Raw genomic sequence first — 27,397 nt, 5'->3', positions numbered from 1 at the left:
ACAGCGGGTTGAAGTTCATATTTATTTCTATCGACAACAGAACCCATGTGACAATCAGCATACAGTACTTCATTTTCGCAAACATTTTTTTTCTTCTTTTCCTTTTTAGAAATAAGACAGATGACTCTGACAGTGCTGTGCTCTCTCTACCTTTCACAGTGCTGTGCTCTCACTACCTTTCACAGTGCTGTGCTCTCACTACCTTTCACAGTGCTGTGCTCTCTCTACCTTTCACAGTGCACATATTCTATACAGACACAAAAGAGATTGTACATCGTTATACATTTCAGACCTGCGCCGACCAACCGTGTGGGGCAGAAAAGTTCATGTTTACAACAATCATTTCAGAGTTGACCTGCATACAGTGTAGCTTGGCACACACTAACACACACTAACACACACTCACACACACATACAGGTATAAAGGACTCGGTGGGACCTCCGTGTTGATTTCTCAATGGAAGGGGTACTGCACTGGCTTAACCAGTTAGGTTGTTCATGCTACTCCTAGGTTTCCTTTCCTCCATTCCTGTAGGACTGCTGCTCATGTCTGCCAATGAATGGACAGATTTGGAGATCTAGCCGTTTATTGGTCTCTCACCCATGTTATTCCCCAACAGCACTACAGTACACTGCACCTTAAACAACCTCAAAGGGATTCATCGCTTGATGTAGGACCATCCCCCAACACAGATCTATAGTTAGATTACCCAAATCCTAACCTTAACCTAGGAGATCATTAAGAAATCTGGCCCTGGAGCAACTGTTAGAGGCAACTCCTGAGTCACCCATGACTTTAGTCACACCCCTATTGCCCATGCAGGTGCATGCTGGTCTATGGAGGACAGGAATAGGAGGGGGGGGGGTACATCTAAAACAGTTTGGCAATGTAGACATTGCATTTCTTACGTGCAAAAGATAACCTCTTTAGATGATGTAGAAGGTAGAGGGGGAGTGGAGGGGTAGCTGGACATGGATCCAGCCTAATTCAGTGTGATGGAGGATGATGGGTAGTGCAGTTTTTCATTATTAATCTTTACTTTACAAAGCCTTGATCTGTAGGCCCTTGTGTAACCCATGTCCTTATACTTGGGCAGAGCTGTGGCCACCCATAGGTCCTTATCATCTGATCCCTAAAATGGATGCTGCCAAGCAGCCAATCACAGGGGACAATGCGTCACAGACAGCCAGTCACGGATGACGGCATGTCACAGACAGCCAATCATCTGTGATCATACCACCCAGCCAACCAGTGATAACGTATTACATGGCACCGCTCTACTACTCTACATTTTACCCAAAAATATATAAGCACATTTTTCCAAAGTTATTTCTCAAGCAAGTGCATAATATACACATATTCTGCCGTAAGTTTAAGTTTTTGTCTAAAAGTTCAGGCGTGGATTGTTCCGGCTGGTTGTTGGTGTGGATTGAGTTCCGTATCTACTCTGTGGGAAGATGCCCTCAATGTGCCTGGCAGAGTAGGAGAGCTGACCTGTGCCAGCTATTGCCACCAACCCATATTAGATAACCAACCCTTGCAAAGTGCAACCTCACCAACAATTTACCTCAGCAGGCTGGTTTGGGATAATAGGTTTGTCCTTAGGTTTATCTCCCTGACCCACCCTCGTTTCTATCTTAGTGTTGTGTACTATGTACATGCTAGCCAACCCATCTCATAACAAATAAATCCTTGTCAAAGGCTCTGACTGACTACACAGCTTGTAAACTTACAAACTGAAGCACAAGATTCCTGACCTGTTCTAGGACTAAGTATTGTACATACTAGAACACATTGGCCCAAGGGCTAATGGCAACCAGAGCCATGTATTTAGATCGAAATATATGGCTCTGATAGTCAGAATATCCTCCATTCAAAAGAATGCTTTGAGTACTGGAAATTCATTGAGCATTTGGCATAAATAATTATCCGTGATAGATTATGCTTTAAAATGTAAAATACCAAAACGAAAACATAAAAGAAACATTGGATTGCTCTACATCTACATAGTTTTTGCTGCTTTATCCCTTTTTGTTTAGAAAATATTTATTCGTACTAAGTATTTTACATGGAGTCACTTGAAATAGAAAAATATCAAATATCACCAGTGATGATGAGAGAACATTACAACCTGAACAAGCGGAAATATTGCTATGGTAACCACCATTGTCCTTTGACATCAGCGATCCCCTCCCTGCTCTTATTGGCTGCCCCTGACCCCCGTGATGCGGAGTAGGCCGATCAGTAGGCACAAAGTCTAGATGGGGATTGGGCGTGGGGCCAAGTGGGTTATAGTTAATCATTGGTTATAGTCAGATGGCTGTGTCCCAGAACACAGTGGTCTGAGTGGGGTACGGGGGCGGCTGGATCTTTTTGGCCCCGTTATTCTTCTGCTTGCACAGGTTCCTTTCTGGGTGGTTTCTGTCTGGGGGCCGCTGCCTGGAGCGGATCTCCATGCATAGGGTGCGCTTCCTCTCGATCTGCTCCAGCATGGTGCTGTCCCCACACATCCACGGCATCTTGGGTACCTGGGGAAAAGTGGAGAAGAGCAGTAGGCAACCAGGGAACGTAAATCAAGCACTTCCCAAGAATGAAAGAAAACAAGATAGATATTGATCCAGGTCTCCAGTAGGGGCCAATCTGTTTTATTATTAGTATTTTTTTTCACCTTTTTTAACCAGGTAAGTCAGTTGAGAACAAGTTATCATTTACAACTGCGACCTGGCCAAGATAAAGCAAAGCAGTGTGACACAAACAACCACACAGAGTTACACATGGAATAAACAAACAGTCAATAACACAATAGAACAGCCTATATACAGTGTGTGCAAATGAAGTAAGATTAGGGAGCTAAGGCAATAAAAAGGCCGGCCATAGTGGTGAAATAATTACAATTTAGCAATTAAACACTGGAGTGACAGATGTGCAGAAGATGAATGTGCAAGTCAAGATATTATTATGGGGATGAGGTAGTTGGGGGGGGCTATTTACAGATGACCTATGTACAGGTGCAATGATCTGTAAGCTGCTCTGATAGCTGATGGTTAAAGTTAGTGAGGGAGATATGAGTCTCCAGCTTCAGTGATTTTTGCAATTTGTTCCAGTCATTGGCAGCAGAGAACTGGAAGGAAAGGCGGCCAAAGGGGGAATTGGCTTTGGGGGTGACCAGTGAAATATACCTGCTGGAGCGTGTGCTACGGGTGGGTGCTGCTAAGGTGACCAGTGAGCTGAGATAAGGTGGGGCTTTACCTAGCAAGGACTTATAGATGACCTGGAGCCAGTGGGTTTGGCAACGAATTTGAAGCGAGGGCCAGCCAACGAGAGCATACAGGTTGCAGTGGTGGGTAGTATATGGGGCTTTGGTGATGAAACGGATGGCACTGTGATAGACTGTATCCAATTTGCTGAGTAGAGTGTTGAAGGCTATTTTGTAAATGACATCGCCGAAGTCAAGGATCAGTAGGACAGTCAGTTTTATGGGGGTATGTTTGGCAGCATGAGAGAAGGATGCTTTGTTGCGAAATAGGAAGCAGATTCTGGATTTAATTTTGGATTGGAGATGCTTAATATGAATCTGGAAGGGGAGTTTACAGTCTAACCAGACACCTAGGTATTTGTAGTTGTCCATATACTCTAAGTCAGTGCCGTCCAGAGTAGTGATACTAGGCGGGTGGGCAGTTGCGGGCAGCAATCGGTTGAAGAGCATGCATTTAGTTTTATTTGCATTTAAGAGCAGTTGGAGGCCACGGAAGGAGAGTTGTATGGCATTGAAGATCGTCTGGAGGTTAATGCAAAGAATGGCCAAAAGAAGGGCCAGAAGTATACAGAATGGTGTCGTCTGCGTAGAGGTGGATCAGAGAATCACCAGCTTCAAAAGCAACATCATTGATGTATACAGAGAGAATTGAACCCTGTGGTACCCCCATTAGAGACTGCCAGAGGTCCGGACAACAGGCCCTCCGATTTGATACACTGAACTCTGTCTGAGAAGTAGTTGGTGAAGCGGGCGAGGCAGTCATTTGAGAAACCAAGGCTGTTGAGTCTTTATTTGATTTATTTTACCTTTATTTAACTAGGCAAGTCAGTTAAGAACAAATTCTTATTTTCAATGACGGCCTAGGAACAGTGGGTTAACTGCCTGTTCAGGGGCAGAACGACAGATTTGTACCTTGTCAGCTCGGGGGTTTGAACTTGCAACCTTCTGGTTACTAGTCCAACACTCTAACCACTAGGCTACCCTGCCTCCCCAGTCTGCCAATAACAATGCGGTGATTGACATAGTCGAAAGCATTGGCCAGGTCGATGAATACGGCTGCACATTATTGTCTTTTTTCGATGGCGATTATGATATTGTTTAGGACCTTGAGCATAGCTGAGGTGCACCCATGACCAGCTGGGAAACCAGATTGCATAGCGGAGAAGGTATGGTGGGATTTGAAATGGATGGTGATCTGTTTGTTAACTTGACTTTCGAAGACCTTAGAAAGGCAGGGTAGGATAGATATAGGTCTGTAGCAGTTTGGGTCTAGAGTGTCTCCCCCTTTGAAGAGAAGGATGACTTCGGCAGCTTTCCAATCTTTGGGGATCTCAGACGATACGAAAGAGAGGTTGAACAGGCTAGTAATAGGGGTTGCAACAATTTCGGCGGATAATTTTAGAAAGAGAGGGTCCAGATTGTCTAGCCCGGCTGATTTGTAGGGGTCCATATTTTGCAGCTCTTTCAGAACGTCAGCTATCTGGATTTGGGTGAAGGAGAAATGGGGGAGGCTTGGGCAAGTCGCTGCGGGGGGTGCAGAGCTGTTGACCGGTGTAGGGGTAGCCAGGTGGAAAGCAAGGCCAGCCGTAGAATAATGTTTATTGAAATTCTCGATAATTGTAGATTTATTGGCAGCATATCTCATCGAATTACCTGTGCCTCTGGTGCTTGCCTCTGTGGGGTCCCCAAGGGAGAGGGTGTAACTGGGGCAGAGAAGGAGCGGCCATACTTCGGAAGTGCTGGTTTCAGTTCTATAAAGAGGGACAATGTATTTAAATTAATACATTTAGTTGACTCTTTTAATAGTTTATATGCAACAAAACTAAAAGTTATGGTGAAGCAATACACAGTTATAAGCCTAATCACAATCGCAAACCCTTACCAATCATCTCTCAGCATGTTTTATGTCTTGTCTATAAGATAACACTTGGAATCACATTTCATTTTATGTTGTGTAGCCTAGGCTTCTAGCTATTTAGACTACAGTGTGTTTCAAAGGGCACCTGCACCTGGTCTCAGTATTCCCGCCAAACCAGAGGAAATCACCTTTCTTGAGTTTGAAACTGCACCCTGATGAGAACAGTTGGCCTAGGTAAGTTTCTTATTTCGTGTGAAATGTGTAAAATTGTGTTTGTTCTTTTAATTTTCAAACTTGACTGATTTAGTATGAAATATCCGTATAATTAATTCAAATTGTCTTCAAATGACAATCAAGGTGACGGACAATATGCTAACTAAATTAGCCTAGCAAGCTAGCTAACAAGCACACTCAAAATATGTTTTATTGTCACACACACCGGATAGGTGCAGTGAAATGTGTTGTTTTACAGCATGTGTCAAACTCATTCCACAGAGGGCCGAGTCACCCGAGTGCCTGCGGGTTTTTACTCCACCCTTGTACTTGATTGAAGAACTACCTTTGTTTTATGTACATTTTAGTTACCCATGTAACCCAGTCAGAGAATGTTCAAATTGTTTGATTATGGATATGCTACTTGCATGTTATTGCAATCAACAGTATAGCATCTCTAAACTTTGCAGATTATTGTGCTTGATGAGGACATGTTTAGTGCGTGTCAATCATTTACCACAGTCACTTCCTTGTGTCTGGTTGTGTTGAGCTGCATGTGCATTTTAAAATAGGCTATCCTCACCTGTATTGCCAGTTCCCAACATCATTGGCGGACTGCCAGCAGGTCTTCCATGCCGAGTTGGTGTGGCCGTCGATGATTGTTGCCCTGATACACCGTTCTTCTCTTGTGCTTTTGATTGCTCATGGTTGTAGGTCCCCCTATCTCTGCTATCACGCCTGGGCAAGACATCTGAGCTGTAACCCACCCGGTCTTTGTCGCGCCTAGGATCTACCCCATTGGCACTCTTGCCATAGCTATCGCGCCGGGGGGGCAGTTCTGAGCCATTGCAGCTTCTGTCCTTGCTGTCACGCCTGGCTTCAAGGCCATGTCTGGCGGACTCTTTGATGTCCTGTCGGGGTAAGAGCTCCATTCCATTGTAACTTCGTTCTTTGCCCTCTTGTCTAGACTCCAGGCCGTAGTTCGCCCTGTCTCGGTCTTTGCTATTACGTCTGCACTCAAGGCCATTTCTGGGTGAATCTTTGCAATTTTGTCTGGGTAGGAGCTCTGGTGGCTGATCAATTCGTTCTTTGCTGTCATGTCTCGAATCTATTTCGTTCCTGGTTCGGTCTTTGCTATCTTGCCTGGGTAGAAGTTCCGGTGGGTTCTGGTGGCTGAGCCTTTCTTTGCTGTCTGGTCTGGACTCCACACCATTCCGGGGAGAGTCTTTACTGTCCTGCCTCAGTAAAGGCTCCATGCAGTGGACACTTCTGTCTTTGCTATTGCGTCTAGGCATCAATTCTATGTTATTGCAGCCCCTGTCCTTGCTGTCCCGTCTGACAGGCGGGGGCTCAATATTTGTGCAACCCCGATCTTTACTGTCTCTTGTCATAGGCAAGGGCTCCACACTATTACAACCCCGGTCTCTGCTGTCCCGTTTGATAGGCAGGGGTTCAGCACTGCTACAGCCCCTGTCCTTGGTGTCGCGTCTGTGAGAAGACGACTCTTTGCTACGTTCCTTACTCTCCCGTTTGGACTCCTTGCTCTCCCGTTTGGACTCCTTGCTGTGACTGTGCCGCTCCTTGCCGTCACGTTTGGACTCGCTGTTAGGCTTACACTTGGACTCGGCTATAACAGAGGATAAACACAGTCAGACACCAGAAAACACCAAGTTTCTTTAAGTCCCTAGTTATTAGTTAGGCCTAGTGGTATCTACTGTTATTTCCTAGGAGAAACACAGTCAAAAATCTTAAAATGCCAAGTTCCTGCATGTCCTTACCAATTAGTTAGTAGTTGTGGCCCAATGCCATATTCTGTTACTTCAACACAACATAACTAGTAAACATAACCTATATAAAAATGAACGATTGTATTAAAGCACTGCACTAACGCTATACGGCCACTTGGTTTCACCCATGCGCTGTGGGTGCTATGAACCACTGGGATGAGACAAGGTCCTTTTGCCTGAATTACTGGGAAATGCTGTGCATAGATACTATTACCAATGGGTAGGTAAAGGCTCAGTAACCACTTTCAATGCATTCTTGTTTAACACATTTATTTGCTGTTTTAATCGGTCATATTTGGTGAAATATTTCTAAAACAATGCAGTAGGTATACATGGCAATTGTAATGTTCTGCTTGTCTCTCTCTATTAGGCTAAAAGACAACACAAAACTGTGCATCAATAAGACATTACTGCATATGCATGAAGAGGACAGAGCCAACAAATGATCCCACAAGCCAATTAAAGCTAAGAAATACACAGAATTTGCATAAAAGGCCAGATGCAAACATTTGCCAGAACCACCAACCAATATTTCCTACATTCAGAGAAGATTTTGGTGTTACAATTCCAGGAAGTCAGCATCTGTCATAGATTGGGGCTTCTTTCTCTCTCCTGATTGGTGACTGTGAAGCTGTTTCCCTGATTGGTTCAATCTTTACTAGCTGATTGGGCCAAGATAGGAATAGAACTCTCTAATCAGGTGTAAATGTCTTGGTTGTCTCTTAGGAAGCCTACTGCTGCTGCACATGATCAGTTGGAAGCTGGAGTGACCTGCACTGCGATTGGCCCACTTCCCCACAGGGAGGGATGCTGCAAATAAGAGAGGCTCCTTCTTCTGTTGCTATGACTGGGTTGGAGTTGGTGGTTGCTATGAAGCTCTCGGAGTTAAGAACAGATTGACACGTGCCCAGTCATTTTTTATGTATAGCCCGAGATGGGTTCAAATGCACTCAACCAGTGGGAATTCCCCCATGGAGTTAGTTGCTATGTTAGATCTCTCTCCAAATCATCAGCCAATCTGATAAAAACCCAATAACACACTTCACTGCTCTTGTGACCATAATTAAGTCCTGGATACCTACACACAATTTACTCTTTTACAATTTGTAATACAGTATGGTGTGCATATGCAATGAATAGCCTATGTGGTTTCAAACACAAATTCATATTTTATTCCTTTGCATTAGGCCCATTTAAATTTCAGGCCATGTGTCAACAGGGGTCATTAATTAGGAGAAAATCAATGGCTGAATTATACATACAAATTAAATAAATAAATCCACGATTGAATATAAAGATTACAGGATGGTTGACAAAGCATGAACATGGAAAACCGGTTCTGAAGTTTTATAAATAAGTATTAACCTCTGGAGTTGGGTAACTATCTGGATTCACCATTTGTGCAATTTTGGAAAAGTACTGCACTGGATGCATTGGTCTCCTGTGTTTAAACATGTTTACATATTTAAGAGTAATGCTGTGCGGTGGCTTAATGCCACTGCGTGGTTTGAGAGGCATGACGACCGCTTTACTCCCTAATCCGGGCCAGATTAAATCATATGATCTGTATCAATCTATGTTTGGTGGGCATAGATTAAACGGGCTCACAGAGGAAATGCTTGCAAAGAGCCACAAACACCCACCGCAAACATCAGCAGCAGCATCTCCTAATTTAGTGGGATTGGAAGTTGTTTAACCAGATGAAAAGGGGTTTATATTAACGCGACACTGATGAGAAAACGAATAAATCATTTCACAAAAAAAATTGAGCCATTGCTGTAGTTTGTGCATCAACGTGTCAACAAACGTGTCAATGTTACACTGTGGGTTATGGCATGGCAGTCAGTTTGGATCAGACTGGATAGTGGATACCTGTGTAGGAACTATTTTTTTTACTCTACCTCTATGTTCATGTTGACTGATTCTGTAACTAGATTGACAAATAGATGATGTGATGCGTTGATTGACTGATTGATTGACTGACTGAATGATTGACACTCACTCTCCCCGGGCTCCTTCGACTTCCTTCCGCTGGTGTTCTTCTTCATCATGTTCCTACCGGCGGTGAATAGGTTGGTCAGCTCGTCCAGGGGGCTGGTCGGTGTGCGTGAGCGCCCCGTCGACACGTTCTGCATTGACCCATGCAGCCTGCCCCCAGCAACGCAGTCCTGGGGTGGCGAGCCCTTTCCGTGGGGCGTGGCAGAGGCACTGCGCGGCAGCCCACCTGGAAAGGGAATGGGGGCGTCGAAGGGTGGCGCACGCATCAGGCTGAGGGGAGTTAGGCAGCGGCCCATGCTGACGGGCGAGGGGCAAGCTGAGTGGCTGCGCTGATAGCCGTGGGTCGAGGAGGCCGAGGACTTGTAGAGGGTGCAGGGCAGAGGCGGGGCCGACGAGCGACCCGACACGGTCAAGGTGGGCGTGGCGGTCAGCTCCCGGCGTAGGTGCGCCAAGGGGGGCTCGGAAGAGGAGGTGGGTGACTTGCTGTAGGCACCGGGGTTGTCCATCATGGGCAGTTTGGTCAGTGCATCCAGAGGGGTGAGCGGGGACTCGTCTGAGTTTGGCGAGCACTGGGCTGGTGAAGGGGGGAACACCAGGAGAGGCGGCCGGTGGGTTAGCAGGTTGGGGAAGGGCGCGGGAATGTCGCAGAGGGGGATGTTGCGCGGAGTGGAGCAGCGGCTGAGGGGCTCTGGGTCCAGTGGTGCCGGGGTGGGGCAGGCGGAGCGGCATCCCGGGGGGTCCCAGCGGTAGTCCATGTCATCCAGGAGGGGGTACTTCATCTCCTCATACACCGACTCGTCCGGCTCCTCGTCCTCACTCCTGGGCGCCTCTGTTTGCCCCCCGCCCCCAACACTGGCGCCCATCTCGATGTAGACGGGCTCATCCGAGTCGGAGTGGTGGCTGGGGCTCTCGTCGCTCGGCGGCGAGGGGTTGTGCTCGCGCTCCGCAGAGGGGGAGTGACCCTTGCAGCCTCCGTGCTTCCTGATGTAGGACTCATCGAAGGAGGTGCTCAGCTGGGTGTTGGGATTCCTCCTGGGTTTGGGGGGAGGGACCCTCTTGCAGTCTTCGCCGCAGCCTTGTGGCGCTGAAGGAGCAAAAAAACAAAACGTGTTAGCCATATCATAGTAAACCTTCCCTGTATTATTACGTTTTACATGTCTTTGTTTTTAGGTCAGATATACGGCAATGTAGTAGTTAAGTGTATCTGAGTCAAACTGTGTGGGTTTTTTCAGGTTGGTATGACGTAGCGTTGCAGTGAATCCATTTGGGTCTTGTATATCACAGCCATATAGAGACAGGTGTTCCTTTAGGCTAGATATGTTCTGGTTACAGTATATTGTAGCGCAGAGAGAGAGAGTGTATTTCTAGGTCAAATAGTGTAGTGTATAAGTGTGTCCCTTTTTCCCGTTGGTCAGATGTAAGTGGAAGATAAGAGCTGGAACATGTCTCCTTCAAACTGCAGATTTTACACCTTTAATAATTCAGACGCCAGATGGTCCAGGCGCACGCTCCTCTCTATGACTCACCACCGCCATCACGACACACACACACACACCCACCCACCCACACACCATTCATCCCTTTGAAATATTTCATGTACAGTACATCCATAACCTCAACCCAACCTCAACATATTCACATTCATCGTCTCTGAACTTAAATCTCTCCCTACTACACACACAGGCAAAGGGCAAATATGTTGTTTTCCTCCAACAAGTGCACATAAAAACACAGGTTGCACAAACACAGGTTGTAAATTCAACAGGGCTTTATATCCCGGCACCATTTTCTCAACCAGATGATAATAGCATATATATATATATATATATATATTTTTATATATATATATATATATATATATTTTTGTCAGTTGAACAACTGAATGCATTCAACTGAAATGTCTCTTCCGCACTTCACCCAACCCCTCATTTGAGCACAGTCAGCTGTGGTTCAGTGCGTGCGTGTGTGTGCGTGTGTTTTTCAATTGTTGATGTGGCTATGTGTCAGTGTAATTTGTGTCTCCGCACTCGGATGTGTGTCCTGTTATTACTATCATTATGCTAACTGGGTTGCATGGTGGATCTTGAGATCTGTTTCACGCACAGATGATGAGTTCATCCTCCCCCGCCTCCCTTCCCCCGCCCCCTCCCCCGTAGCGGATGTGTTTACCCACACCCCCTCTCCTCCTAGGGGAAAAGGAATCTAGGTCAATCGCTCCTCCTGAATGAATTCTGCTTCCGACTGGCCCCTCCCCCCTGCTCGGGCGCAGAGCCTGCTCCGGCTCACGCAACAACCCTTCTTTCTGTGATGGACACCCCCACACTCCGATGGCGATTGGCCGGGACGCCTTAGAGCTCAACCGTTGCCACAGCTTCATTGGCCCTCGCTGCCTGCCGCTGTTCTGATTGGCCGGGCTACGGGGGGTCTTGTTTCTGTGGGATGGTTGCCGTGGTGCAGAGGAAGATCTGTGCGCACACAGTGATCCCCTCCAATCTGAGACAGCCAGGGCAACTCCCTAACCAACCATCACATCGGCACACACGTCAAACTGCAACGCAGTCGAATGCGGCCGTATATTCACCTTTAAGTCTCTCACAGCCCTTTAAGACTAGAATACTTTAATAGCCTGTTAATTTCTTCACTAGTGGTTTCCTTGCTTAGCAGGTGTTCTTTGTTTCTGTCCAACAAACAAAAAAATGTTTTCATGCCATTTGATATAGGTCTACAGCTGAACAGTGATTGAATTTATGGCTCTTATGCTCTATTGGTTCACATCCCAGTATCCACAAGGCCACACTACTGATTTTATAGTGAATAAAGTTCAAACAAATTATATCTGATTAGCGATGGTTGAATGTCGATCCATTCAAATATAGCTTGTCTCTGCTTACATTTTCTAGTAACAGTAACCATCTTTTTCCCAATGTGTCCCGCTTCCGTCGATCGTTTCATTAATCTGCTTTCCTCTGAGATCTGCTGTTATTATTAAATTCAGGGGAATTGCCGATTGCATGCAACAACGACTTACAGTGACCTCTGACACTTTTCCCTCACAACAGACGCAGAGAGGATCACTTTTGTCTACCTGGTGAGGATTCATGCTAGAGCCGATCACAAAGTGGATAAAGGCTAAACGAGTCACACCAGGACATCAAATTCAGATCTCTCCGGATGTGACCCATTCTCGGAGCACATTCTTGTGCAAAATGTAAACTGGATCTTTGTGGGCTTTAAGGAGGAAAACGGATGAGCAGACACTGTAAAACACAGATACTGTAGGTTGCACATGCTGTGTGGAGGCATTTTCCAAGCGGTTAGCTTTCGACAGCTCATCAAAAAGGAGACCGGTCACTTTGCACGCACCCTTCCAACCTCCTCAAGCCTGAATGAGTTACTAGAGTCAGGTTGTGTTGCTGTGAAATCCACAGGAGGTCGGTGGCACCTTAATTGGGGAGAGAGTGCTCGTCTTAGTGGCTGGAGCGGAATAGGTTGAACTGTATCAAATACATCAAACACACGGTTTCCGTTTCGGACATTATTATGAGTAGTTCATCCCTCAGCAGCCTCCTGTGGTGAAATCTCAAGCGGGGGGAATCTAACACTGCAACATGTCCGTGTGGGGAGGAAAAAAGTATGATGAAAATAAAGTCTGTTCGCACATCCGCCATCCAATAATAGTGGAAAAAACTGGCCGACTGGGCCTACATAAACACCATTCATGACCGTCAGGAGCAGTGAGATTGAATGACCATGCAGAGCCTCACTCACCAGAAGCCAATGTTCATCCGCATTGCTACACTCAACCTCATGTACACTCACTGCACTCTGGCTTGTAAGGGCTCATTCAGTCCCACTGCAGTGGATGGTCAGTGTGAGCGTGTGAGCCAAATTGTGTTGTTGTTATGTAAAGTCAGACAGGAATGCTGTACAGCGCTGTCACACATAAACCACTCAGTGCATATTGTAGTGTAGTGTTGCTCAGAGTGTTTCTCAGGTCTTGTGTGTTTGTGTAGTTGTGCGTCGGGTAGTATTTTTTCATAGTTGTGTACTAAGCCCATGTTGCCTTAGCTACGTTGGATTACAGGCTATAGCTAGCTACTTTGCTTAGCTAGCCGTGCCATTCCATACTTACCATCACAACTGTCCGGATTGGCCCTGCAGCCCCTACAGACCAAGGTGGGGCTGTGGTCCACTGTCTCAGAGGAAATGCTCAACTTGGTAGCCGGGTCCCTCCTGGGTTTGGGTGGGGGCTGCTTGCGGGATGTGGGGCTGCCCACTTCCTCCTCCCCACCGCCATTACTGCCCCCACCCACCGAGTGTAGGGACTGGGAGCGCACAGCGAAGCCCGGCCCGCAAGCAAGATAGGGGGGCACGGGCATGCGCTCCGGGGGGGGTGGCATTGTCATGGAGCCCATGCGCAGGAGCTTCCCCTCAGTCACCACCTCTTCGCCCGTCCTGAGAGAGAGAGAGAGAGAGAGATGTTTATGTTATGATACATAACGACTGGTCTGGAATCTGATAGTGTCGGTGCTCGTGTCATAACGCACGACGGTACATAGAACTATCTTTGCATTCGACATAGAAACAATTTATTATGGATGGAAAACCAAGCAAATGTAACCACACTGAACACTATAAAGATGAAATGTATTGCTTTCAAATCCAAAATGATTGATCCAGAAATAAACAATAAACAATAAATCGATCAATCTTTCATTCAAACAGTTGTTGTAAGTTACTGTGACAAAGATTAATCTATAAAGATAATTAGTCAACTTAAAACATCACCGATACATCAGTCCTTCCCTCACCTCTGGAAGTCTGCCCTTTCACAAGAACTTCAACCAAAAATAGCACACAGAGTTCTACTTCGATGTTTGTTTGTGCACGTGGGTGTGTTTCCGCTTGCCCTACTCTCTTTATGAGTGCTCAAATGATGCAAGCGTCAACAATGAGAGCCACATTAGTGCCACTCAGCCGAGAGAATCTCTCTGTGGGTAGCCATTGATTTGTGTTTAACCCTGGGCATGGTTAGCTCAGCGCTCCCAGCCGCAGAGACACAATGACACGATGGAAGTCTCCCCACTCCGGCCACCATCGATCCCTCTTTAAAAACCCGGATGATTAGCCTGAATGGAGTGGTTCATGTGGCAGAATGGGGCTTTAACAGTCACAGGACTGTAGAGTTGATTTCTGACTCTCTTACTGCCAGATGGTGGTGACTTCATTTCAAGTACTATTTTTTTATTTAGAAGGTCACCAGCCAACAGAATATATCACGGCGAAAGTTTAAATAAAGTTTGGAGATGATGAGGTGGACAAAAGTAGGAAGTAGTCTAGTTGGGCGACTGAATCATTTTTTTTTTGTCTTAGTTTTTATAGCCCTATATCATCAGATATTGTCAGATACGAAAATGTGTTGATTGTGGTACAGTATATGGTCAACACCTTGAATACATTTATGAAAAATCAGAGTAAATACCTGTAAGTCAAGTTGAAAAATGACAAAAGCAAATAGCCTAACAATTATTCTGTCTCCAACCACAAACCTACAGAACTTTTTGCACATGCACACACCCACTCACACAGTGCCCATTCAAAACTACTGTGCATCATCTGCTGTGTTGAATGTGTACTTCCTCCCTACTTATGCATCTTTCTCTGTTGGTGCTCAACTACAACTCAAACTCCTCATTGCACTTGATACAGAGTTTTCACAATGTCAGTGGATGAGAGTTGAACCACATGTAATTCATCCCTGATGGAGACAGTACTCCAGTTGCAGAGTGCCTCTTCGAAAAGGTTCGAAAATTGGAATGACCAAATTGTTTTGGAAAATATAGAATGAATGTTCCATCAAGACTAGTTGGACAGAAACAGTGATGTTGACATATTAGTATTCTAAACCGTTTTTGTCCAGTTACTGTCATTGAGGGGAATCAATCATCTGCACTGAATCAGTTAGTTATAGGAAAACCAACCTAAAACCTTTTGTGTTTTTGGTATCTTTTGGTGGTTTAGCCCACATTGTGGAAATTAAGTCTAAGAGTTTATCCATACAAGTCAATGCGTCAGTCAAAATACAAAGTTGGAAGATTATTGTGACATTAAGTGGCATTGTGTGCGTACAAATGCTTGAATGCATGCATGGGCGGGGGTGGGTGGATGTTTGCGTTTTATGTGTGTGTGACTTTGCTGACTCCCACTGACTCCAAGCCAGCTGCTAAGCAGCAGGAGCTTGCAGGGTTGGGTTCATTGGTTAGGGGCTTAACTTTGCCTAGCAACAGGGTACCCACGGAAACCAGACACAAAGCCTGCTGCTGTCCAGCTCCGCACAACAAACGAACAGATGAGAGACTACAACTCCCAAGTCCTAAACCTCGATCTGTAGTTATTAAAAGGAAAAATCCACTCAAAACTATTAATTCCTAAAATTCACAGTGTTAAATAACACTAATATGTGATATAATTTTTTTTTGTGAACAAATGTTTCATTTTATTGTTATACTAAGATTGTATGCAACATCTGAAAATCGTTGTGGAAAACTGTTGCAGATCAAGTCGACTACAACACACGCAATGCTCTCTCAATGGGCTGGCTGACTAGCAAGCTAGGTAGCTAGCTAGCAAATGTAGCTACACACAATACTACCAAAGTCAATATCAGCATGTGAAGTAGCTAGTTAGCTGTAAAATCGCCTAAACAAACGGCACTATAAATGTAGGAGTCTACAATCTCACCATGTTCAATCTACAGATCAGTGTGCCTCGCAGTCTGATATTTGCAACGACCTTGCAATGGCACCATGCAATGCACCCTGGACTGAAGAGGCAGACAAATAGGAGACATGTGGAGGACCCACTGTTAAATGACACATTTCTCGAGGTCGGAATATTGGAGAAATATTCTAAATGGCTCCCGCGTTATGACATCAGCCAGTATTGAAATCTGACATGCATGACAGACGTTTTTGCAATCAGTCTAGTGAGAGCAGCTTTATCGCAATGCTGTGTCATTGCGAATTTCTGCATGCTTGAACGGCAATAGCTCAGATACACATGAAGACATGAAATGACCCAAGGAATCGATAGAACATCGCTCAGAGATGTAGCATTCAAAATGGGTGACTCTTTCCTTGAACCTGTAGACCTCCCTTGTGGATGGCTATATGACACCTACCCTCCTCCAGCTACCAAACCTATCACACACCACCTGAGGGTTCCAGGATCTCAGGTTATGAATCACTACAGTGGACCGTGCCAGTCACGCACATGATGGAGGTAGCATTGAGCTGGCATTTTCAAGACCAGGGAGGGAAAAATCACACAGCTCTCAGTGTATATTCCTGGTCATGCCTTGTGCCCAGAGGAGCTTGGCACCAGCTGATGTTATGTATCCTAGAAGACCGTGCCTGTTTCAAACACTCTCTTTGGTACTTTCCTATTCTTTTTTTAACCATGAACACACTAATCATGGTATCTGAATGGCAGGAGTTATTATTCTCCCTATGTACACTGTTAAAAATAAAGGTTCAAGTTGAAACCAAATAAGGTTCTTCAGGGCGATGCCATTAGGCAGGGCTGCCCAACCCTCTTCCTGGAGATCTACTGTCCTGTAGGCTTTCAGTCCAACCCTAATTTATCATATCTGATTCAGCTAGTTAAGGTCTTGTTAAGCAGCTAATAAGTACAATCAGGTGTGTTAAATTAGGGTTGGACTGAAAACCAACAGGAAGGTAGATCTCCAGGAAGGGTTGTGCAGCCCTACCATAAGGGAACCATTTTAGGCTCTCTGAAGAACCTTAAATGGGATGGTTCTATGAAGAACCACACACACTTAACACCCTATTGTTGAGAAAAATCTGCATATTTCTCAGGGTGCCTTTCAAGTACATTTTTGAGTTACCAGTACCACCAATAACTGTGTTTGCTACAGAGACATGGTTGTTGCATTCATACATTTTCAGTCCTGTGTCCTTCACCATGTGAAATCCTAAGTGAATGTGTTATCATTAAACATTTATTTTTTAACACAGCATAATTCATAAGGCTTATTTTGAGACCCTAGTTTTACCCTAATATAGTAGCCTGAAACTCGTGGTTTACAGGCCACATCAGGCCTGAACGGCACATTATGCCATCTTGCAAAGTGATGTGTAAATCCTATTGGAATCCAGGAAGCGGGGATAGCCAGCATTTGCTTTCAGAATGACTGCCAGTGTTAGGAAGACTAAGATATGAGATGATATAAAGTGGAACAATAATTTCAGTAATGGGTGCAATAGCCTCAGTCCATAGTAACAGATTGAATTAGTTGACAAAAATGTATGTTATTTATATTTGAGTAGAATACGATTAATTAATCAATTGTATACATGCAAAACATAGATATTGAAACAAACAATTCTTAAAATCCACCTGCAGTAGAGCATGCTGGGAAATATGATAACGATGGGCATGGTTTTGGTTCAACTTTGGTTATTGTCACCAACACTGGGGTTATTTTACGCCACTGAGTGTTAATTTAACTCTTCACAGTGTTAATTTAACTCCTGAATCAACACAAAAAGTGTTACACAGAAAAATCAACAGCAATTAATAACTCTTTGGGCTGGGATTCCGCTAACGGGATCGATATGACGACAGCCAGTGAAAGTGCAGGGCGCCAAATTCAAATCAACAGAAATCCCATAATTAAAATTCCTCAAACATTCAAGTATTTTATACCATTTTAAAGATACACTTCTTGTTAATCGCACCACAGTGTCCACATTCAAAAAGGCTTTACAGCGAAAGCTAACCAAACGATTATGTTAGGTCAGAGCCAAGTCACAGAAAAACACAGCCATTTTTCCAGCCAAAGAGAGGAGTCACAAAAAGCAGAAATAGAGATAAATGAATCACTAACCTTTGATGATCTTCATCAGATGACACTAATAGGACTTCATGTTACACAATACATGTATGTTTTGTTCGATAGAGTTCATATTTATATAAAAAAAATCTCAGTTTACATTGGCGCATTACGTTCAGTAGTTCCAAAACATCCGGTGATTTTGCAGAGAGCCACATCAATTTACAGAAATACTCATAATAAACATTGATTAAAGATACAACTATTATGCACGGAATTATAGATACACTTCTCCTTAATGCAACCGCTGTGTCAGATTTTTTTTAACTTTAAGGAAAAAGCACATCATGCTATAATCTGTGTACGGCGCTCAGAGAACAAAACAACCCAAACAGATATCCACCATGTTGTGTAGTCAACAGAAGTCAGAAATAGCATTATAAATATTAACTTACCTTTGATGATCTTCATCAGAATGCACTCCCAGGAATCCCAGTTCCACAATATATGTTTGTTTTGTTCGATAAAGTCCATCATTTATGTCCAAATACCTCCTTTTGTTTGCGCGTTTAGTTCACAAATTCAAACTCACTAGGATCACTTGGAGCAGACGAAAAATTCCATTACAGTTCGTAGAAACATGTCAAACGATGTTTTGAATCAATCTTTAGGATGTTTTTAACATAAATCCTCAATAATGTTCCAACTGGAGAATTCCTTTGCAATGCAATGGAACAGAGCTAACTCTCACGTGAATGCGCGTCACCAGCTCGTGGCTCTCTGGCAGACCTCTGACTCATTCCCCTCTCATTCGCCCCCATTTCACAGTGAAGCATCAAACAAGGTTCTACATCTAGCGGAAGCCTTAGGAAGTGCAATTTGACCCCATAGACACTGTGTATTCGATAGGCCAAGAGTTGAAAAACTACAAACCTCAGATTTCCCACTTCCTGGTTGGATTTCTTCTCAGGTTTTTGCCTGCCATATGAGTTCTGTTATACTCACAGACATCAATCAAACAGTTTTAGAAACTTCAGAGTGTTTTCTATCCAAATGTTTGTATAGTTTACTCTGGGCACCTTTTTCATACAAGCTACTCAATACTGCCTACAGCCCAAAGAAGTTAACACTGGCCAATTTTCTGTATGCCATGAAAGGGACACATCTACATTTACATTTAAGTCATTTAGCAGACGCTCTTATCCAGAGCGACTTACAAATTGGTGCGTTCACCTTAAGACATCCAGTGGAACAGCCACTTTACAATAGTGCATCTAAATCTTTTAAGGGGGGAGGGGGTGAGAAGGATTACTTTATCCTATCCTAGGTATTCCTGAAAGAGGTGGGGTTTCAGGTGTCTCCGGAAGGTGGTGATTGACTCCGCTGTCCTGGCGTCGTGAGGGAGTTTGTTCCACCATTGGGGGGCCAGAGCAGCGAACAGTTTTGACTGGGCTGCGCGGGAACTGTACTTCCTCAGTGGTAGGGAGGCGAGCAGGCCAGAGGTGGATGAACGCAGTGCCCTTGTTTGGGTGTAGGGCCTGATCAGAGCCTGGAGGTACTGAGGTGCCGTTCCCCTCACAGCTCCGTAGGCAAGCACCATGGTCTTGTAGCGGATGCGAGCTTCAACTGGAAGCCAGTGGAGAGAGCGGAGGAGCGGGCTTCCATATATTTCCATCTGCAGGCTTCCATATATTTCAAGACCTTTAAGAATTCCCGAAGAACTGTAGATGTCCCATCAAGAAACCTCCACTTAACTCAAAGGTTCTTTATCGGCTAAGAGTTCCCCAAGGAACCATACCAGCTGAGGAAGAACCCTTTAAGAATCTTCATTGTTTTCAGTGTAGTAAATCAAGTGACAGGTTGTAGCTTTTGCTTTGCACTCATAAACGCTGCAGAAATGATCGGCTAATGTTATAACATTATTGTTATTTCATAATCATTTGTTATTTCCCTAGAATTGGAAAAACTTTATGCATGCAATGTGGAAATATGGCTTCACTACAACATGGTGGTACTTAATTCATATACTCTGCAGAAATGACAATAATAATGTAATCATAATCAGACGTAATAATAATTAAGCTCTGCTCGCTCACACACAGGCGTCTGCAGGAAAGCACCCATGAACATTAACACATACAGAACTGTGTATGTACCAGGTGTGTAACTGCTGGACTGTATGTGTGTGTTATTTATAGGATCTTTGCCCAGTGATTGGCTGGAACTTAGACCACAGGTGCACAAGGAACAGTTGGATGAAGGGTTGTCGTCGGGCAGTTCTGGCTCTGTGTCAGTAGGCTACTTGAGTCTATGTGACATTGAATGCACAATAAGACACCCAAAAAGAACAGAACTAAGTTTGTGTGTGTGTGTGTGTGTGTGTGTGTGTGTGTGTGTGTGTGTGTGTGTGTGTGTGTGTGTGTGTGTGTGTGTGTGTGTGTGTGTGTGTGACAATACACACGGAGTGTTATGGAGACAGACTTTTCCCTTACAATTAATCTCACACATAAACCCAATTATTTTGTTTGTTGGTGACATATTGCACATTCCAAGTCACATAGAGACACAAGTAGACACAGAACCAGAACTGCCCGACAACAACCCTGTGCGTGTATATCCCTGTGTGTGTGTGAATAACTACTCCTTCAGATACAATGGAAACACAAGTGGGATGGCACTGTAGGCAGGAAGACCCTCCTCACTCAAACCAACTTGGTGCTCTGATTGGCCTGCGGCTGTTCCAGCTGTCACCAGGCAGAACACATCTCCTGCTAGTGAGCTCTCCACACTTAATCTCTTTCTAACAGGTTTCTTTTCTCTCCCCCTCCCTCTCGCTCTCTCCCGTTCTCTCCCATTCTCTCTCTCCCATTTTCTCTCGTATATCTCTCTTTCTCCCCCTCTCTATCTCTCTTTATTTTTGCTTCTCTCTCTCCCTCCATCAGTTACTGTAAAAATGGGTCGTCTCATTGACCTACTTATAGGCCTCATCCAAAATCCAGCTATTTTTTTTATACTCTTCCTCTAGCTACTGTGTATTAATATTTTACATTGACAACAGCTGAGAAACGGATAGAGAGATATCAGGACACTAGATAGCACTTTCCTCAAGGCAGCACCTCCCTTGGAATGGGTACAAAATTAGGATGACATCAGACTCGCTGTCGGTGTGCTAGGTAACTTTTGCTGCAATGTGTTTATTAAGTTAAAAGTAATATGAGTTTCTTGTGCTCTCCACAGAACGTTTCGTCATACGACTGGAGGACCTGGGACTTTTTGCTGGCCCCTACTATAATATTACGAGTCAACTGTAGTTGATTTACTATCAGAAGAAGACACTAAATGGCCAAAGCTGCACATACACTGCACATACCTGACACTCTCCACAACATTTGCAGAGCTTAACAGGTGAAAGCAATCAATGCCGTACAAGGCTTAAAGAGTGATGACTGTTCAGGTTTGGAACACATTCCCTAGACCTAGAAAATGTCGCAAACACTTGTAGAATGAGAATCTGTCGAGGAACTCTGCTACCACTGTTAACATGTAGCATTGGAAAGTACACAACCAGACGCCTCTCTATCCATCTGCTGTCATGTCTTTTATGGGCGAACCACACACTTGCCTCCACAGCGCCTACTTGTTCACACACAACCAAAGCACGCCGGCTCCACGTGTTGCCCATGTCGTGCAGCCACTTCCTATTCGCTCAGCTTTCGGATGCCACGTGGTGCCGCTACATAGCCCCAAGTAAGGACAACCAGTCTCCTCTGCCTCACTTTCACGTGGACAGAGGATGAAAGAGGACGCAAACATTTGCAAGACACTACTGACTATTCCAATGCAAATTCCAATGCTTTGTAGGAGTGTTTGTAACCACTGTATCAGATGACTGAAATTACAAACTCTCAGTTAGTAAATAATATTATGTACATTATATATGACTGGTTTTGAGTTTTGGCCCAATCTTCCATCATTAGCCAGCTAACAAATATAGCCTAGAGTTCTGTTGATAGACCCTACATTAAAAACAACCTTAAACCAATCACACACTTAGTGCATTTATGTCCAATAGTGAACGTGGGCTCATCCATCAATTTTATGATCACAATCTCCCTAAATCTAGCCTGGTCCCAGATCTGTTTGTGCTCCTATGGTTGTTGTCATCTGTTTCTGCCGTCTTGCCAAGTCCTATTGTCGTTACCATGCCAAACAATGACCATAAGGGTTGGCTGTACGGCACAAACAGATCTGAGACCAGGCTACCTTAAAACTACTCTCCATCAAGTGGAGCAGGCAGGGACGACCTCTAGCCAAGGACAAGTCCCAAATAAGTCAGTAAATGATAAATTAACTCTACTCCGTAGAGAGGCCCGCACCGACCCACTGGCACCCCAAAGTATAGCAATATGCCATGGCTTAAGGGACACACACACACACGCACACACTGTGAGCTCTTAACAGAAGGGACTGAGGACATGTTACACACCCAAGACACACACGCGCACACACGCACGCACACACATGCACACCCGCTCAAGAACCACAAACAGTACACACATCCTTTCCTCTCTGTTGTGTATGGAAACTCAACAGTTTGACCAACGCCATACAAGACTTTGCTCCAAATCAGAATAGCACACCAGAACGCCGGGCGGAACACTAGACAACTTTTAAAATCCTAACATCGCTGAGCCTCTCACATTAAACAACCGTCTTTCACATTGCCGACGTAGTGGTGTGCACCGTGCACACCAAACGATGTGGAGCAGACGTGGGAAAGATTGGACAAGGTGCCCTAAGGGCTCGTTTGGGCCAGATTCATTGTCTTGGAGGCTGTACATGTAATTGTAAGAGGTCCGTGGCATCAGCAGCACAGTGCAACTTAAGCCTGCGACTTTACAAGCATATCATGTATAAGTGAATCTATATATAACTGTATAAGCATGCGGTGTGTGTGTGTGTGTGTGTCTTCAGGTGTATTATAAGATGCATGACTGTCGTTGATGCTTTGCTACATTTAACGTTAAGTCCTCACACTAGTATGGTGTGACATCTCACGTCTATAGACAAGCATGACGTGCCTGTATATTTGTATCATTTCTCAAAGGTCTGCGGCCCAGGTTTTGGAAGGAGTGTCCTGTAGGTGTACGAACACATTTTTAAGTCTCCTACCTCTTTATGGCTTCTTCCTGTTTTCTCTTCTTGTCGTTCTTCTCCTGAAGGTAAATCCTGTTCCTCTCATTCCTGGCGTGATCCAGGTTCTGAGAGACCAGCCCGCTGTAGGCTCTTAGTCCGCTATCTTCAACATACTGGAGAAATCTCAGAGTTTCTTCCTCTTTGGAGCTCATCATTCTTCACAAGCGATCCGGCAGCCTTCTTCGAGAGGAACACAGAGTAGTGTTAATGACAAATTTGGTATAGTGGGCTCAGTGATGTTTACGGTGGCTGGTGGCTGTGTATGGGTGGTTTTTTTTTGCTTATAAATGGGTTGTTAGTATTAGTGGTAACAGTTGCGTCATGGCTGCGACCACAAGTTTCATCATTATCCCCCCTGGAGCATGGGAAACATATAGTACAAACGCACAACTCTGAAGGGGCCCCACTGTCTAGTCGCCCTGAGAAATGGCTTCAATGGATCAAGAACTTACGGATGAAAGAAGGAAAACAAATGACACCCGACCGAATGACAGTAGCCTTAGGCTTAGGATGAAGCAACATACAGTACTGAGAAGTCCTTCAACGTCACGTACTACGCATACAGAATATCAGGCATTATGCTACCGATTGCACTCATGTGCATTCCTGTGATTTGTGCTGGATTTACACGTAGAACTGCTGCGGTTCCTGATCAAATAATCTGGTTTGTGCTTTTGCCCGCTTCTCCACAAGATTATTCTTTATAAGATTCCTCCACAAACAGTTGTGCGTCACAGGCGAGCTGCGTGAAGGAGGATGCTCCATTGGGGGAAAAAGAGCCTCTTTCCTGACGGCTGCTCGACTGTCAACCCCTTTGCTTTCGCTCATATGAGAGGAATGGACGGTGAAAACAGCACTGTTTACAGCCACATCCAAACGCACCATTGAGCATCTGACATGAGGTGTGCGAATTCAGTGAGCACGTAGATTCAGAGTGCACACTGTGCATAGATGCTGTTTGAGAGGGAATGTGTGTGTACCGGTATGTGTGTGCGTGCAACAGCACAATGTGTCCTGCAGGAGTCTGTAGCAGAAGAGAAGAGAACGCACACTTTTATGTAGGTCAATGTTTTCAGATAAGCCTAAGAGACTCGTGCTGTTTACGTGTGAGCAGCACTGAGTGGACTGTGTGTGGAGTGGGGGGAGGGGACCTGGGGGACAGTGTGTGTGTGTGTGTGTGTGTGTGTGTGTGTGTGTGTGTGTGTGTGTGTGTGTGTGTGTCTGTCTGTCTGTCTGTCCATGTGTGCATGTGAGAATGTGTGTGTGTGTGTGTGTGTGTGTGTGTGTGTGAATGTGTGTGTGTGCTCTGGCCCCCCAATGGTGGAACAAACTCCCTCACGACGCCAGGACAGCGGAGTCAATCACCACCTTCCGGAGACACCTGAAACCCCACCTCTTTAAGGAATACCTAGGATAGGATAAAGTAATCCCTCTCACCCCCTTAAAAGATTTAGATGCACTACTGTTCCACTGGATGTCATAAGGTGAATGCACCAATTTGTAAGTCGCTCTGGATAAGAGCGTCTGCTAAATGACTTAAATGTAAATGTAAATGTGTGTGTGTGCGCGAGTGTGCGTGTGTGTGTGAGTCAGAGAGTTTGGAGAGCAGCCAAATGGATGGCATGGCTAACTTAGAAAGACCAGATAATTGTCTGGCACACTATACCTCTACTGTCTGTCTGTTCTGTCTGTCCATGAATAACCTCGACGTTGGGGTTAGTGAGTTTAACTGCACGTGGGGCAGTCTGTTCCGGTTTGCTCCAGAGACCACTCATTTTTAAAAGGGCCCAGTTTTAAATCAGGGTCACAGAGAGACGAGAGACAGACCTAATTTACAGAACTGTGTTTTAGCTTGTGGCTGGAGCGCTACAGTTAATGCTGCAGAATTGCATCTCATAGTTGAAGTTTATCATTGATGCATAGGCACAGGGCACTTTTGCATCTTTTTCTGAGTGCCGACCCTCTACGCTGCATCTAGTGGTTGAATTTTGGTCCATGTACCATAGTTTCAAAGCGCAGTGGTTTCATGAAGCTGCTGAGTGGTGAAGCACTTTTGAAGCCCACCGTGAAATCTCAGTGTTGAAGTGATGAGTGGACATGTTAAGTGGATGTGTTCAGTGCAGAGGTAAAATTCTGTCAGTGACAGGGGGGGGGGGCAACGCAGGATTCAAACACTGCTGGAGCTGAATTAAGCCTGCCTCTGTAATCCCTGTAAGCCTGCAGCGCTGTGCAGCACTGGGATCAGCTTGTTTATCACACTGTTTTTCAGTAAAACCTTGCAGCCCTGTTTCTCCTCCTATGGTCCTGTACAGTTCATCATCTCTTCCCTTCCTTTCACCTCTTTCTTTTATCTTTTCTCTCGTTTAAAATCAGCTATATCTGTTGGAGATGCTCTCTCTCCAGTGCATGCAATTTGTTACTCAATCTTTTCTCTTAAAATTTTGTTTTGCAGCTCCGAACCTAACCCACATCCTATCTTTCCCTCACTTTTACTGCCCTCTCCATCCAATCCTCTTCTTAGGTGACATTGATTGCAACAGTTGGTCATCCAAGGCAGCCTTTTCCCCCAAACGGGAATGAAAGTGGCGCACCACGTCCGTATCTAGGCAACGGTGGCACTGGGGGTATGGGGATATTCTCGAGTGGTGTCAAAAAAATTGCACAGCTAGGTCAGTGAAAACCTTCCCTCATCATACAGAGGATCAGGTAACAAAGGTGAACCCTATGAAATCAATGGCGCTGTTTGCTGACGACACAACAGTGGTAGACCTGATCACCGACAACGATGACAGCCTATAGGGAGGAGGTCAGAGACCTAGCAGTGTGGTGCCAGGACAACAACCTCTCCCTCAATGTAAGCAAGAGTTTCAAGTTCATTGGTGTCCACATCACTGATGAACTATCATGGTCCAAACATACCAAGACAGTCATGAAGAGGGCACGACAATGCCTTTTCCCCCTCAGGAAACTGAAAAGATTTGGCACGGGTCCCCAGATCCTCTAAAGGTTCTACAGCTGCACCATCGAGAGCATCCTAACCAGTTGCATCAGCGCCTGGTATGGCAACTGCTCGGCATCTCACCGTAAGGCGCTACAGAGGGTAGTGCGTACGGCCCAGTACATCACTATTTACATTGACCCCCCCCTCTTGTTTTTACACTGCTGCTACTCGCTGTTTATTGTCTATTCATAGTCACTTTACTAATTACCTCGACTAACCTGTAAATAGCCTCGTTATAGTTACGTAATTTTCTTGTGTAAATTTGGATTTAATTTTTTACTTTTGTTTATTTAGTAAATATTTCCTTTATTTATATTTTCTATATTGCTGGTTAAAGGCTTGTAACTAAGCACTTCACAGTAAGGTTGTATTCTGTTATATTTGGCACGTGACAAGGTTAGGAGAAGGTGTGTGTGTGTGTTACTTACAGTGGAGCTGTGTCCCTGCTGACTTGAGGGCCAAAGCGGTGTTCTCCAGGTGAGTCCAGTGCGAGCCGCTGAACAACTCGGACAGATCCTGGAGCATCTGTGCAGAATTCCACTTAAATCCACAGGGAAGTCCAGTAGCCATTGTACGCTCCCGACAGTAAGGCTTGCTCAGAGGAGTACTCCAGGGCAGGGGCAGTGCCAGCAAGGCCGGTGGGTAGCCGGAGAGACCCGAGACCCAAGTCCCTGTCCAAACGATGCTAGACTCCAACCCAGGGGTCAGCTTCACACTCATCTGCACATGCTACAGAGCACGGAAGGAGGCAGCAGCACTGGACCAGACCCTAACAGCATCACACACACATCCTCACTGACAAACAAACAGACAGACACAAACAAGCCTCGCACACACTCCTCTTGACTTGCAGCCACTTTCTGCAGAATGAATTCACTTGTTCTTCGTGGCTTTTTCTGTCTGATCCGATGAACCCTCGGCTTTCCAGGTGTGTGTGTGCCACAGGTGCAGTTCGTGCCCGTAGATGAAAAGAAGAGCGGTGTGTGTATGTGTGTGTCAGGGGGTGTTCAGTCGGAGCATCCCTCCACTGCCTCTCTCATCCACACAGAGCTCCTCTCTGCTAGCCTGAGCCACAGCAGATGAGTCCAGGCTTCAGAAGCGTGGATCACAACACAAAGAACACGCCTACTCTACCTTCCTCTCTCTCTCGCTCGCTCTCTCACTTTCTCTCTCTCATGGCCGTACTGAACCTACTGTGTGTCTGAATGTGTTTTTCTCTTTTCAGCACCACGG

At 45.1% G+C, this 27,397-nt stretch overlaps 1 protein-coding gene across 2 annotated transcripts; it reads right to left on the bottom strand.

Moving 5' to 3' along the window:
• LOC115114107 (neuronal tyrosine-phosphorylated phosphoinositide-3-kinase adapter 2-like) lies at positions 1–27,397 on the bottom strand. 2 transcript variants are annotated; one of them, XM_029642097.2, is made up of 6 exons: positions 26,593–27,397; positions 13,246–13,568; positions 9,118–10,197; positions 5,912–6,955; positions 4,911–5,008; positions 1–2,529 (listed from the first exon to the last, which is right to left on the bottom strand). In XM_029642097.2, the coding sequence occupies exons 2-6, from the start codon at positions 13,526–13,528 to the stop codon at positions 2,314–2,316; spliced, it is 2,721 nt and encodes a 906-aa protein (XP_029497957.2). In that variant the 5' UTR covers positions 13,529–13,568; positions 26,593–27,397; the 3' UTR covers positions 1–2,313. The 2 variants fall into 2 exon arrangements, with proteins under 2 accessions (XP_029497957.2, XP_064869349.1); XM_065013277.1 differs by lacking the exon at positions 26,593–27,397 and adding an exon at positions 23,140–23,337.

Source organism: Oncorhynchus nerka, linkage group LG9b (assembly GCF_034236695.1).
Source record: "Oncorhynchus nerka isolate Pitt River linkage group LG9b, Oner_Uvic_2.0, whole genome shotgun sequence".
NCBI classification, from domain to species: Eukaryota; Metazoa; Chordata; class Actinopteri; order Salmoniformes; family Salmonidae; genus Oncorhynchus; species Oncorhynchus nerka.
This window is presented reverse-complemented; position numbering and strand designations above follow the sequence as displayed.

What these genes read in the sequence shown, in the direction of transcription:
- LOC115114107 (XM_065013277.1), bottom strand. Translation starts at nt 23,318, where the DNA reads ATGATGAGCTCCAAAGAGGAAGAAACTCTGAGATTTCTCCAGTATGTT. An exon ending in CAATCCGGACAGTTGTGATG is followed by an intron (nt 10,198 to 13,245) that starts GTAAGTATGGAA and finishes TTGCTCCTTCAG; the next exon opens with CGCCACAAGGCTGCGGCGAA. An exon ending in GTCGAAGGAGCCCGGGGAGA is followed by an intron (nt 6,956 to 9,117) that starts GTGAGTGTCAAT and finishes CCTCTGTTATAG; the next exon opens with CCGAGTCCAAGTGTAAGCCT.